Source organism: Oratosquilla oratoria, chromosome 33, assembly GCF_046742065.1.
Source record: "Oratosquilla oratoria isolate Oo_2021 chromosome 33, ASM4674206v1, whole genome shotgun sequence".
Classification (NCBI taxonomy): Eukaryota; Metazoa; Arthropoda; class Malacostraca; order Stomatopoda; family Squillidae; genus Oratosquilla; species Oratosquilla oratoria.
In genome coordinates this window covers 26,452,565-26,468,040 of record NC_134809.1, presented here as the reverse complement: position 1 = coordinate 26,468,040, position 15,476 = coordinate 26,452,565, and the positions used below count along the sequence as shown (strand labels likewise).

The 15,476-nt window shown below is 41.6% G+C and overlaps 1 protein-coding gene across 1 annotated transcript in view; it reads left to right on the top strand.

The window, feature by feature from the left end:
• LOC143017810 (uncharacterized) overlaps positions 1-14,787 on the top strand; it is a 40,152-nt gene extending 25,365 nt beyond the window's left edge. The window contains exons 9-16 of the mRNA XM_076172705.1: positions 247-361; positions 931-1,094; positions 2,178-2,273; positions 3,565-3,645; positions 4,754-4,993; positions 7,018-7,200; positions 9,844-9,946; positions 12,228-14,787. Coding sequence (XP_076028820.1) covers positions 247-361; positions 931-1,094; positions 2,178-2,273; positions 3,565-3,645; positions 4,754-4,993; positions 7,018-7,200; positions 9,844-9,946; positions 12,228-12,316 — 1,071 coding nt within the window. The 3' untranslated portion in view covers positions 12,317-14,787. The remainder of the gene's footprint in view (positions 1-246; positions 362-930; positions 1,095-2,177; positions 2,274-3,564; positions 3,646-4,753; positions 4,994-7,017; positions 7,201-9,843; positions 9,947-12,227) is intronic.
• Positions 14,788-15,476: the final 689 nt, after the last annotated feature.

Sequence of the window (15,476 nt, the reverse complement as noted above, 5' to 3'; positions counted from 1 at the left end):
TTTATCATAGTACGGAGTAAGACACCCCGTAGAGGTCTTCAAGGGTAAGTCGTCCAAGACAGAACCAAGAAACCGTGCGTCACAGCCCCATATTTTCTAATCCAACCTAAGACTTGTGACCAGAAATTTTTGGCACTCTTTGGCATGGAGAACAAATGGGTTTGTTAGCTTTTTGGATTTTTCGTTTTCTAGAGACCAAGACATGTTTAACTAACCCACGTCCCTCTCTGATCCTATTCTCTGCAGGAGTACTATGATTGGCACACGAGGATCTCTCGCTTCGATTACCTTCCGCTCCTCTCACTGTCCGGCAAAAGGAGAATCGAGAACCGAACCTCTCTAGTGCACGACTTCAACCAAGGTACATCATGTCGACATTAAGCTAAAAGCATTATATATTTACGCATGAGGGTATGAGGAGGGAGGGTCGCCATGTAAACGAAGCGGTGGGGGTGAGCCATCTTCGGCTGTATGGCCCTTTTGTGTCTTGCTGCATTGCTTCTCACCTCACCGCAACGTCCTGATTACATACTCGTATGTTAAGAGGTATTCAAGTCTCAATTATTCTCTCGAAGTTTATTTGTTGGTTTGCATATGGAAATAACACATTTTTGCCCACTTTCAATATTTTCATACGAAAAATTCTAGAAACGAATTCAGCTTTGTAACTTACATATGACTACGCTTTATCACTAAAAATCTCTCACCACTACTTGATTTAGTTCAGTTGCACAGGAAATTGTTTAGGACCTCGTGCGAAACAGTATGACACATAGAACGATGACATTTGAAAGACGCAGTATGCCTGGTAACCTATGAGGGTGAACGAAGGAATAGTACTATGGGTACCAATCCCTCCGAGAGATCACATGTCTTGTGCGTGATGGACAATAGATCTACTGCTACTCATAACCTGGTGTCTTTTTTCAGGTTTGTCGTACCACATCAAGGACGGACTCAATTGGTGTCGCGTGACGCCTATCGAGGACTTCTCCCTTTGGGGCGATGTTCACGTGGCGTCGGACGGGTCGATCAACATGCTCCCGCCCTGGGCTTTCGCGGACATGGACGAACCTCTCCAGTATAACGGACTAGTAAGAGAGTCTTATTGTTCCACGTAACCCGGTTCTAGGGAAGGCAGGGAAGGGGGGAAGGGATGGGAGAGTAGGAGCCTTAGGGAGAGGAAAGTAAGCATGGGTTTCAGAGGCAGTGGTGGATCCAGCCTGCTGGGATAAAGCTACGTTATAGCTGGCATTATACACTGTAGACTTTGCGTTTCAGATATGGAGATAAAGAGCCTCTCGTGGTCTTATTTTCGCCAAACATTTTCCAACCAAATGATACGCCTTTTTCATTATCGTAATCTATGATTAATCAGTTCAGTATCTGTCCTAAGTAATTATATTTTTTCAACTTCTTTAAAGCTCTCACCATCAGCATCCTTTACTTTGAACTTTCGAGTTGAACACTGCTTTAGTTTTACTTTTATTCATATTCATATCTACTTTGAGACCTTTTTTGTTCAAATCATTCAGCATATCTTTCAAATCTCCTGTCGTTTAAAAAAAAATAATATCATCCGCAAATTTATGGTGATTAAAATAATATCTATCATTTAACTTCAACCCTTCTCAACTCAACTTTCTGAAAATCCCTTGCAGGCAAGCTGTAAATAGCTTGGGTGAAATTTGTTCATGTATGATACACACACACACACACACACACACACACACACACACACACACACACACACACACACACACACACACACACACACACACACACACACACGAATATATACAATATGCATGTATATACACGTGTGTGTGTGTGTGTGTGTGTGTGTGTGTGTGTGTGTATGTGTGTGTGCGTGCATGCGTGCGTGTGTGTGTGTATGTGTGTGCGCGTGCATATCGTGGTGGTGGAGCAACTTGCATCACCCTGAGCAGGGCACCGATGTGTTCCTGTGGCAACCGGAATTGTGCTGTTCTGGTGTTGTCGCTGAGGTTGGGTTAGGTTTTTACGAGTTGCAGGACGGCCTGCCCCAGGTTGCTTGCGACAGGACAGTAGCGACTGATGTTCTTCTGATTTTGCAGAAGATACTGAACTTTAGAATTGCGTTAAACTAGATTCATTTAGATGAAATTAGTGACCTTCCTTCCTTTCTTCCCCAACAGCACTGGGACCGTGGAATGGAGACAGATGTCTGGGTTGGCGTCAAGTTCAACCCAACACTGATGCAGAACGAAACCTATGTCTGGCACTATGCCTCCGTAAGTAGTGTCCTGAAGTTCCTTACTACACGCTTGTTCCTGCACTTACTCATCAATTCAAAGGGAATATGTGAGATGTTTTCTCGATGGCAGGTTCTTCCTGCAGCACTCGTAAAATCGACTCAGCATAAGTGGGGAAATAGTGTCACACATTAGAAGCAGTCATGGTCAAGCATTATACATGAAACCAGGACTAAGCATAAAACTTGCCATTCATTGTATTTGCGCCTAACATGTGTACGCATTCATTACCTAATCTTAATCTTGATCACAAATATCACACTACTCATTCCAGTGGAAGAACTTAAACTGACACTCGCTGATTGATGTGTTAAATGTTGTCACCCTTGTAGCGGGAGAGCTACGGCAAGAAGGAAAGAAGGTTAGAAAGTTCACCTTTATTGGTGAGGTTAGAACTGAACTGATTTTACATGTGGCCGAAGCCGATATATATACCGTGTGGGCAGCACTTGTTGTCCATAATCAGGAATAATTACATTCCACTGGGTTAGATCTGGTCAAGCTGTCACAAGCAGGTGTGTGCTCAGGTCGCAGCGCGACCTTTCTGATGCCACGTAAATATATACCGCGTGGGCAGCACTTGTGGTGAGTAATTAGGGATAATTACATTGGATTGGGTTAGGTCGGGTCACGCTGTCACAGGCAGGTGTGTCGAAATGCATCCTTTCTGATACTACGTGGTCAATCGTACCACGTGGATTGAACACCCATCTCTTTGTCATCCAACACGTCCGTCACCGTTTGCCCTCTTACACACTAAGAGATACCTGGTTCATTCTGGCTGACATCCTACATATAATGTTATTCAGCTGTACGCCTGCATCTCTTTGACAGTGGAGTGCTTATACATAACTTCATCGGTCTATTCGGTAAAGCAGGATACTTGTGTTATTCTGACTATCGCCATCTGATCTCTTGATGGTGACAAATTTTCATGGACAAGGGGGATGGGAGAGGAGGGGAGGCATTAGCTATGTGTGGTCAACTTTGCATTTCAAAGTACAGGTAATCTACTCGATATTTTCCAATTTGTTAATCCTTCGGTTAACACTAAAGTTTGTTTACAGTTTCATCACACTTTCTTTTAAAATCATACATTCCATTTCTCTATTACTTCGCGATTTAGATGAAAAAGGAAGTATGGGTAATATATTAGAAATGAATATCAATGTAATGAATATAATGATAAGTAATATATTTTTTCATAGTCGAGCTATGTGATTAGGTACCTAAAATGTGAGTTATTGATTGCGTATGCAACGCCACTCAGATCATGACTAACGAGAGGCCGACCCGCGACATCGTCATCCCCGACAAGGTCCCAGTCAAACTCGAAAAATTCCTCACGGCGGTAAGTTTTTTATTTATTTATCTATTTTTTCTATATGCATAACATTGCCTTTGTGTGTAACAAATATGTGTGTGTGTATGTGTGTGTATTCACCATTCACCATGGTCTTTGGACCACGTGTTGGGCTCGTGATCGACAGCTATTTCACTCCCGGAAGAGAGCTCAGAGCTCGTATGACCGATCTATGGGTAATGCTGTGACCTTACACGCACACACACACCCAACTCCCCGCCCACGAGAGTTGGGGTAACGACTCGAAGCGCAGCGATACTGAAATTATTTCAGCCCTGGGCAGGATTCGAACCCGGACCGCCGTAGCGACAGTCAAAGGATTACAAAGGCGGAGCATGCCGACAGGAGACCTTTTGGTCCATATCTAGGTCGGATGCGTAAAAATCATGATAATGATAAATAAATGAATAAATAAAAACTATAATAATGTAAATAATTAATAGAATACATAAATAAATGCATAGGTATAGTTAGATGATAAACAAACAGGTAGATAGTAAATAATAATAAATTGGCAAATAGCTAATGATAAATGAGAATCAAGCAAATAATAATAAACAAACAGACAAATGATAACAAAACAAATAATATAAAATAAATGATAATCATTACAGCATCTTGGTTAGGTGTTTATCTAAATGATTCTTAAAGCTTCGAACTGAACTACATTACACTGCCTCTTTAGGAAGTTTATTCCATTCATTAACTACACGGTTGGCGAAGTTGTTTCTACCAATCGCGCCACCGAGTCGCGCGCGCGCGCGTGTGTGTGTGTGTATGTATGTGTGTGTGTTTGTACCCTAAATATTGTGTTTCTGGCAGTTCATTCTTTTCATAATGGCATTGCTTATTATCTCAAAACACGTGCGGTACTTGCTCATTCGCGTCATAGTACACAGAAGCTACCGTAAGAGTTATATCTTTCAGTCAAACAAATTCGCATCAGTCGATGTAAACCTCCCTTTCGTGGTACGATCTTGCTTCACAAGAATGCGTTCCCACCGTAGGTCGACGTAGCAGCTACAGCGACTGAAATTGCATTAATCTTCTTTCTCTCTTTCCCCGCTCTCTCTCTCTCTCTCTCCGTCGTATACAGTACGAAGAAGAAGTCGCAACCTCGTACAACATCTACGACTACGAGTACCTGGTTCCTCATGTCCACAAGCACGACATCTCTCTCTGCTACGACCGCCACCAAATGCGCCACTACACCTTTGATCTCCCGGCCAACGCTCTGAACGCTTCCTACGGACTCCGGGACAGCCTGGCCTACTTCACCGTAGGAACCCTGGCCGAAGCCGGCAATGTCTCTCCTCTCAGGATCAACAGGCTAGAAGTAAGTAATTGATAAGCGTTAACTTTCTCTAGTAATCCGAGTACACAGAACAAAGATGACGACTTTCAAATGATAAAAAACAACTGTTGCTACACACCGTCAATCATGATTGTGCAAGCCTCAGGATTGACGGTTAATATCAAACTATATTGGACCATCTTCAATTATCTTCAGTCAATTGCGCAATCCTTCAACCATACCCACAAACTATGGATATACTTGTGCAATCATTATTATTGTGCAATCATGATTGATAGTGTATGGGGCCCTTTGTGTGCAGTATTGTATCGAAAGGAAGACGCTACATATGAGGCGTAGAAAGACTTCGTTTCCCAAAGTCATGCGAAAGTATAAAATACTCTTTTCAAAATACTGTGGTTTCTGATTTAAAAATCGTCATTTAACCTTACTTCGATAATTTCAAAATTATTTAGGATGATGAAATTTGACAAAATTATGACACAAGAGCAGCAAGAAAAACTACAGTGACTAAATGTTTTATCATTGAACCCTTTTCTAGACTTAAATGAGATGGTCTGAGCTCTTTCTATCATTCACTCTTTCTTCATTTCTGATTTGACTAATCACTGGAACGACTGATGCCTTTTTATAGTGAGCAAATTTAATGAATAAGTACTATATAATCTATTTTATTTCATCCTTGTAGTAACGAGGCATCTAAGTAGTTGTAATATGGAAGGGGATGTTGGACTATTCAAGTCCGACTGTCAACCGTGCCAGGGTTGAAAATGGTCAAGGAAAATGTTAAGAAACACTGGTATACACTGAATATATATTTGCTATATTTGCTCTCGTCTACTAATACGAACCCTCTCCTTATTTTTCATTTGGATTTCTCTAAGTCTATTTACTTTACACACTTTTGGAAACTGTTTACTATTTCCATGTCATACTTCCTTGTAAAATTAATTAGCTCCTCGCTACTGTCATTTTTCTTTCCTGTTCCAAATTTTGAACACACGATTCACCTGCCATATTCTTCCCTGCTTTGACTTTGAAGTTTCTGATCACCGACCCGTATTTATTTTTTCTTTCTTTTTTACTTTCTTTGTTTTTATTTCCCCCCTTTTTTCTTGATCTAGAACCTCACCTACGTAATCACAGAAGGGCTCAGTTTCATCGTCTGAACTACATGAAGTTGGTACATGAACTTGAAGCATCTCTATAATGTTTTACATAATCTAGTCACAGTCCAAGATGCTCTATTTAATACACTACTGAATTTCACAATTACCTGCAGTCTCTCACTTAATGAAAAATCCTACGCCAATGGTTTCACTTTATATTGATTTATATAATAGAACAAATAGTGAACGTCGTCTTGTTGCACGAACTTATTCTCCTGTTTTCCAACTTTGCTAACTCATACGTAATCACCTCTGATTTTTTTTATCAGACTCCCCACCTTGTACACTTTTGCAAGAATTTTCACGGCATTACTTTATGCTGTATGGCAGAATCTGTTTCATTCCCATATCATTAATAAAATGAAGTTCCGTAGGAGAGGGAGCTGGGCTCATCGGCTGCTGCTCCCGATATAGGGGCGGGGGAATGAGTGAATGAGTGGTGTGGTTACAAACGATACCTTAACACAGGCGGCTGGGGTTGAAATGAGGTGGAATAATGATTAGAAATGAGAGAAATTCGCTAGTAACAGCGACATCAATCTGATAATTTTTATGATTATGTGAAGGTGATCTTACGGGTGGCCGAAAGCAGTGGGTTCGAATCCTGCATGCGACTGTCATAAAAATGATCAGAATGATTAAAAAGTTAAAGTGTTCTGGTAAAACCAACCTTCTCCCTTTGGTCTGTGATGATACATTTTCTTTGTGTGCCACCAGGCTACTTGATTCCGTTCGGGGAAATCCTAGAATCAAAACCAATTCCAACTAACCCTTTTCCTAGTTTTTTTCATAATTCCATTGTGACTACCGATAATAATCAACTCACCCCTCACCCCCATTCAGTCAATATATTGAAAAGTTCTCTTCTGCCCCCAGTTGGAGGAGAGGGACAACAGCATAGGCGTGACCTTCACGCTCCTGGACAAGCCAAACGTTGAGGGAGACGCGATGAACAGCGGCATGGAGTCTGACCTAAACGAAGCCGGGAAAAGTATCAAGGACACAATCGACAACTCCCAGTTGGTCATTCTTGTTCACACCAGCGCCGATACGACCAAGGTAAGACAGGGAGGAAAAGCATGAAGATGGGCGTGGGAAGGGGGAGAATAGAAACAGGTGGTAAAGGCAAAACAAATAAGAAATAAGGAAATAGTAATGAATAGATAGTAAAAAGGGAAAACAAGGTATCGTGGGTTGTATCGTGGATACGACCAAGGTAAGACAGGGAGGAAAAGTATGAAGATGGGCGTGGGAAGGGGGAGAATAGAAACAGGTGGTAAAGGCAAAACAATTAAGAAATAAGGAAATAATAATGAATAGATAGTAAAAAGGGAAAACAAGGTATCGTGGGTTGCAAAGGATCTAGAACAGGGGTAGGGAAGCTTTTTGTGCATGAAGGCCACCTTACAATTCATCGTCCCACATAGAGGCCGCACTGAACCATTTTTTTTTATCCCCTTTTAAGGGACGGTGTAGGTTTTCCACCCCCTCCCTAAAAATTCTGTTTAATTTTTTTTTAAATATACATATGTATAAAAATCGTTCCAATTTCTAGGAACTGAACACGGTTAACTATGCTTTCGTCTATGTGTGTAGTGTACATCATAAGTTTCAGGTGCATAATGATTTCAGACTTAAAAAATATTCAAGGTCTTTTAAAAAAAAATATGTATATCAAAGGCAGCAGAAGGCCGCACTTGATGGCCCGGAAGGCCGCACGTTCCCCACCTCTGATCTAGAATATAAGTTCTTAACCTTATATGTCCTTGGCACTGTATGGAGCAGATATTGGAATTTGAAGGAGGCAAAAAGGAAAAGCCTAAATGTGTTTGAGATGAATTGCTTGAGAGGCATGGTAGGTGTTACAGAGACGGTTGGAGTACGAAATGTGGAAACGAGACAAAGAGTCAAGGTGGAAAGACATCTCTCGGATAGCATACATACATATACCAAGGCTTTTTCCCCCTTCCAAGGGAGGTAGCCAAAAAGGGAAAGGCATAAAAACACTCCCACCCATTTCATCCCTAAATACACTCCACACCCCTCCCACCCTTCCTCTCATCTGAGCACCTCCTGGATGACGGGTCATCCCTGCACCCTGCCCACCGCCCTGGGTCAGAAGCAGTGTCGCAAGACACAGTACATCCACAGCAAGGCCGCTTCATTTAATCGGCGACCCCCCCCTCTCCGTCCCCCGTTGCATATAAGGCGGGGACGGGGAGAAATCCCGTCGGGCTGCGCCAAATTGACTCACACATACTGCGCCACCCCCCCGCCCATTCCTCCTCATGCAGTCACAACATCTCGGATAGGGTATATAAAAAATATGCTGAGATGGTTTGGGGATGTGGAACAAATGAGTTTAGAAAGATAAACGAAAATTGTATGAAAAAAAAAAAACAGAATAAACAGACTGGACATGAAATGATGGTCAAAGATGACGTGGGTGTACAGGGTAAAGGGGACATTCGATACAAAAAGAATGTCTATCGAACTAGGAAGATTGATCAATTTTCTGAGAATAAAAGCCTACGATGGAGTCTCCCAAGGAACAATACTTAAACCTATGGTATTTGACCTCTTCACAAGCGACCTCTCAGTATCAGATCCACAACAACACCAAAACACCCACCTGATGATATTAACCAAGCATAGCATCTACAAAATGGCAGATAAGAACACCCAAGTCTATTAAACAAAATAAAGTAATGACTTAGAAACAGCAGAATGGAGGCTTCATCCCAGAAATCAGTAATATTGCTCACTCCAGACATTTATGGATAGAAAAACACCCAACAGTGATTTTAAACGGTAAAGAACGCTAAAACACAAGCCCTCAGTTTTGATGCTAATGCGACCTTCATCCCGCATCATATAAGATGTGGCATTGAAAATTAACTCAACAGGAAAACAAACCTACTAAAATCAATCAAAAGCACAGGCTGTGGACAGCAGATGGAAACGCTAAACTTTGTCTACAAACAGTTCGTAAGAACTACGTTCAACTAAACTTCCACATTATGGCTCCCATCAATCAGCAAAATATATACACTTTAGAAAATATACAAAATAAAGCATTGAAAGTAATAACAGGATACACCAAAGCCATCCCAAAAGGACACTTGCACTCAAAAATCGAGATCTTCCACAGAGGATATCACATAAGTACACAGTTCTATTCTGGAACCAGAAACAGTACACATACATATTTCATCGCATCACACAGCTAACCGAACGCAAAAAAAAAAAAAAAAAAAAAAAAAAATTCTCGAACATATAAAACAGTCTGCCACTTGCACCATGCAATACATTCACAAAATACAATTACACCTAGATTACAAAATAAGCTATTCAAGACAGATCACTAAACCCAATATTCCACTCAACCCCTTCGACATCAGCCCCACAGAAAAATTCCTCTCAAGAGAATCAGTACCCACACTGGCATTCTTGTGTTCAAGATACTAACAAGTTCTAAGACACTATTAGCACAGAATGCACCTAGCCACATAATCAAACTGCCCTAGATCCAACCATCACACCGAGGACACTGAACGCCTCATCCTACATTGTCACACAATATCCCTTGACACAATATTTCTTCCCTGAATCACCTATGGGGCCCGCCCGGTGGCCGTTACTGTGGGTCTCCTACAGGGGGTACCTGGGGCAACGTACTGACAGTCTTCATTTTCGTTGCAGCCGTTCCTAGCATCCTTGGTGGCATTACCGGGGACACTGAAGGAGGTGGAGCGAGATGACGGAAATGTTGGTGGTAAAGAAAATCCCATCGGTTTTGGCTCAGGTTTGTAAAACCCTCATTCGAGAAACATTTTGTTTGTATTTATGTGTTCACTTCTGTGTAGCCTTGGATGAGTGTTCGGGTGATGAGAAGGATAAAAGAAGAAAATGCACTGATGTCTAGACCCGAGACCGGCGGGGTGGGATGGGGTGGGGAAGATGGACAAGACTTGTGGGGTGGTGGAGTTATAGCTGCAACAAGGCTGTAGTCAAGTAATTTCTCCGAGTTCTCAACTTCAAGAGGTCCCAAAGTCTACACGTATCTATAGCAAGGCTGCCGCACCACACGTATTTAAGTGGTACAGTAGCGAAGTGTGGGAACAACAAGCTTGAGATGCCTTTTTCATACTTCGAACTTCCTAACCAACACGGGTTCCTCGCAATACTTGCTTTTGTTTGTAGATCATGAGGATTGCAGAAAAATACAGGCTAACATGATACTGCCTCAGTTCTATCACAGTTAGATGCTAGAATTTGTTTTGGGTCTGTAAAAGAAATAAGCTAGGATGTAAACGATATCTAGATATTGGCCCGGTTAGTGTTCCAGGTAAGGCGTGTGGCAGAACCATAATACAAAGGGTAAGAGAAATAGATGGCGATAGAAAGTCTAGACTTTATAAATGAAGTTAGTAAAAATCAGATACTGTATAAAAACTTAGCGAGGAAAAGTGGGAGAATTGACAGGGATTACATGAGTGCTTTGTGGATCTAGAGAAAACGTATGGTAGGATAGATAGGAAAGAAGTGCGGAAAATGATGAGAATGTGTGGAGCGGAGTAGGAGTTGGAAGCAATGAAGTTTTCATGAAAAATGTGAATTTTATGTGAAAGTAGATACCAAGGAAACATATGTGTTTTATGTGACTCTGTTTCAGAGTTTTTTAATGAGTAGTGGAGTGAAACTGGAGAAAATAGTCAAGAATGACCGGTGATTAGCTTTATGTATGTGGATAATATTGGTCTGCTAGCGGAGTCAGAAGAATGCTTAGAGAGGAAGATAAGTAGGTTTGAAAAGACATGCTGGACGAGAAAACTGAATGTTAATATGTCCAAGAGTAAGGATAGGGTGGTACCCAAAAAACTGGAGGACACATGGGTGATGTCCAATTGAATGGAAAGAGAATTGAGCATGAAAAGTTAAATGGATATCCAGGAGCAGACACATGGAAGTGATTAAAGAAACTGGTCACGGGAGAGGGAGAAATCAGATACCTTGACATCTGTATGTAGAAATATGTATGTGGAAGCAATGAAATGAACGTACAAAGAAATAGTTGTGCCAAATTTTATGTACGGAACTGAGTGCTGGGTAATGACTAGTAATGATCGCAAGGCATAGGTCATGCAGAGGTAGTGGAAATGAGATACGGGAGTTCATTTGTGGAGTCACGAAATATGAAAATGCACTGAGCAATGAAGTTCATGAAAGGATGAAATTTGGAGAAAAGGTATACCAGGTCAGCTTGGGGTATTGCAGTCATATTATGAGAATAGATGAGAGTAGACCCCTTGAAGAAGTCACTGAAAATCATAAGATCAAGGATAAAACACTTTCATAGGTTGTCATTATATATCCGTTTCTCTGGGGTCGATGAAAAAAAAAAAAAAAACTGAGAAAAAGTGTATTTATAACCTATCACGGATTTACATCAATTACCCTATGATAATGTTTCAAGCGTGGAGAGAAAGATATTGTAAGCGTCACGAATACCTACGCGCCTAACTTAAACTCTCACAACAAGTAATGACTTAATTACCAAAACAACAGTAAACTTCCTCACCATCCCCCAACGCCTACCAATATAATTGGTTTCGCTATGGATAGATGAACGGGCCTGGATATCCTATAATAGTTGCTTGCACGGCCGTAGGCCTATGGTAACAATGAGAATTATTGCCTCGAATTTCAACGATTAGAAACCCTCAACCCCATAGCTACCGGCAGCGGTCCGCGGACCTTTCCATGTATCTTATTGGGAAGGAACGTGGAAATGGTTTTTGTATTGTATCTGTGTGGGTCTTTTCTATGCCATCAGTTTATAAGTAGATTTAGGTGGGGGAGACTACCCCTAGTTGTCAGCTCTTCTTGGATCTGATGAAGCCTAATGTTGGTAGGAGCCATTAAGTGGAAGAATGGCTGAGTAAACATGGTAAGTGTGTTGGTGGATATAGATCAGAAAATAGGTGGTAAAGGAGGACAGGGCAGTCGCGTTGAAGGAACGGTGTGAAGAACGATTGTTTGGGAATATATTTGTTCCTGATGTCTCTTTTTTTTTTTTTTGACAGGTGACATGGCCGGACTAGCTGTGGGTATGATCTTTCTGGGCGCCATCGTGGGCTTTGCTGCAATTTACCTCTATACGAACAAGAAATAGTCTCGTCCCCTCGAGCAACTTTCGTATACGAGGTCCAACCGAATGTGGAGCTCTTCGTCTGCACTAGTCGTCGGGACCCAGCTGAAACTGGGCAGTCAGTCACTTGTTTTTTCAAAACCGTCCGTACTTAATTTCCATCCCAGTCAGACCGCCGATTAGATCATTCTTTCTACCCACAGCCACAAACTTGAAACATAACGTACATCAATTTATCAACAATAGCTCACCCTGCAATGTTTAATTTAGTGCATATGTTATACTTTCGTTACATTGTTAATTATAGTGCATACGTGGCCATGTAATGTACTACACTAGCTATGCAACGCCAGGTGAGCAACTTATATCTGGTCTACAAATTGCACGACCTACATATATACACACACTCACACATGACTCAATGGCGCAGTTGATTGAGTTCCCGGCAACCACTACAGCGGTCCGAGTTCGAATCCCGCCCAGGGCTGAAATAATTTCAGTATCGCTGCGCTGCGAGTCGTTACTCCAACTCTCGTGGGCGGGGAGTTGGGTGCGTGTGTGTGTGTGTGTAAGGTCACAGCATTACCATAGATCGGTCATATATAAGCTCTGAGCTCTCTTCCGGGAGGGAAATAGCTGTCGATCACAAGTCCAACACGTGATCCAAGACCATGGTGAATCACACACACACACACACACACACACACACACACACACACACACACACACACACACACACACACACACACGTCTTGAGAGAAATGAAATACGAGAGAAACTACAAGCAAACTGTCACAAAATAATATTGGCCTAAATCAGTTGTTGAGATGAGCTTTGACCTTAAATGATACAAATTATTGGAATAAAAGCTAAAACAACAAGAACAACAACAACGAATTACTCGGTACTGTGTGGCCAAAATCACACAGCATTATTTTGTGGTTGAAAACTTTTCTCAAAGAAGAATACTGATCTCTATAAACTTCTATCATTCCTTCTTTCTGCTTCTATACAAAATACCACCTCTGTGACTGCACCTCTTGAGCATGACATTCTCACCATAGATAGAACTCTGTTTTTCGAAGACGATATACAACTTTTTTTTCAGAATTTTCTATGTTGTTTGTTTCAGTATTGGAATAGATTTTTATATACATACAGTACTTGAAAGAAAAAAATATATACACACTGGCTTTTGCAACCGTAATTACCTGTGACATGCATGACTTCCATGTCCACGTATCCATTTCGAATTTGCAGTCATCCCTTTTATTATATAATTTTTATTCAATAATGTTATTTCAAATTTCAATATGAATTTTTACATATTTCCCTTTCAATACATTTGGCTCTTCCTTATCCAATACCAGTGTTGTTAAATCTTTAGGCATCGTCTGTTCTACAAAAAGAACAAATATAATGTATAGATTCCAGTCTCCACATTGATACTAACGTTTCCCCACTCACAACTCTTATCCCATCTCTTCGTAGGATACCTAAGATAAGATATAAGAATGTATCCACGCTCATTTCGCTGTTATGATCGTTCGCGGTTTAAGTATACCGAGCAATGGTGTCGCTGCCAAACAGACATCATGTGTAAACTACTCGGTACCTCACACACGGTTCCTCATGTCTAAATACTCAAAATGTGGTTAAAACCATTCAGCGTCCTCTCCACTCTTTGATGCGTACCGCTTTGGCCGTGAAATCCTCTGCCTCCGAGACTCAGAACGTATAAATTTCCGAGAGATCTGAGTGAGCTCCCGCCACTTTTGTGCGACCCCCGGCGTTATCGTTCTGGCAGCTTCACCAAGCGATGCCACAAGCACAAAAACCAACCGAAGACGTTCTTACTCCCCTCCCTGGCCCCCACCCCCACCCCACTACACAGCCAGCCCTCACACTAGCCCACCAGGTCCTACTTGCACCCATCTTCCATAAACACCACCACACGGGTTCAAACAAAGCCCGTGGGAGTGACATTTCACTACCCACCCACCACCCACAAAAAAAAAAAAAAAAAAATCCCACCCACCCAATCGCCCACATCCCTGCCCTTGACGTCCAAAGAAGTAAAGTAGCCCCTCCAATCGAAACAATACAAATAACACTGATATAGGCATGTGTACATAATGAGTCATCATACACGCATATTGTCAATTGCAAACGTTAATTGTGGTTTTGCTTGTCGTGCGTAATTTATGATTCTTGAATGTTCCATTACTTGCATGAATGTTTGTGTAATTACGAAAAACTGTCGAGAATCTTTTAGAATAACGTCATAACTGGGTATAAATACCTGCACGTCATGACGGAACGACAATCGTGTTTGTCCTAGCTATCTATATACTAAGAGTTATTTCCCCTTATAAGGGGGGTAACTAAGTCAAAGGCACGTACCCACTCCCACTCATAGCGTTGTGTATAATTGTCTGGTATGTACAACATTGTTACTTGTAATTAATGCTACTGTAAATATATATAATAATATACTCAACAGCTTTTACTGAAACCCTGAAAACACAAAGGAAATTTACTGGCGCAGTGAGTACTATTTCATCTGGAGAAGTTCAAGGACGATGCATGTGCCCAGTAGTATGAGGTAGCCATTTTCAATCGATTTAAAGTGTTTGACACCCTTGAAGACCCTAAAGAACTGTGAGACACCTTCAAATGGGAAACTATGATAGCTGGCGAGGAGTGCATTGGAAAGCGTCCAGGGTCGAGGAGTGTTGTTGCGTCGCGTGAGAACGTGAGAGCTGTATTATCAGAATGACTGGGAACCTGGACCAATACAGGACTCAGATAAGGAGAGTTACGTCTGGAGAATCGGTAAGGATGCCGAGGGTAATTCTAATGCAAATAAACTCAAAGATGCCTAAAGAACTCTGAATAAACTCCACTCCAAATCTGAACCAGAGGAGCACAGTTTGAACAGCTAATGGGCAGCTACTCGTAGTGTCCGGTATAGAAAGGTGTAGTCCCTTTCCCAAGTACTTTGAGCAACTGCTCGTGGATGAGCATTCGAGCAGGCAGCTCTCCTTTGCTGGTGTTTGAGTGACAGTTGCCGATCCACCGATTGATGAAATTACACCCACTTCGAATGTCAAAGTGCCTCTTAGTTGAATGTTGGAAAGGCGATTGGCATCTACAACGTCGGCACCAGTTGCTGAAAGCCGTA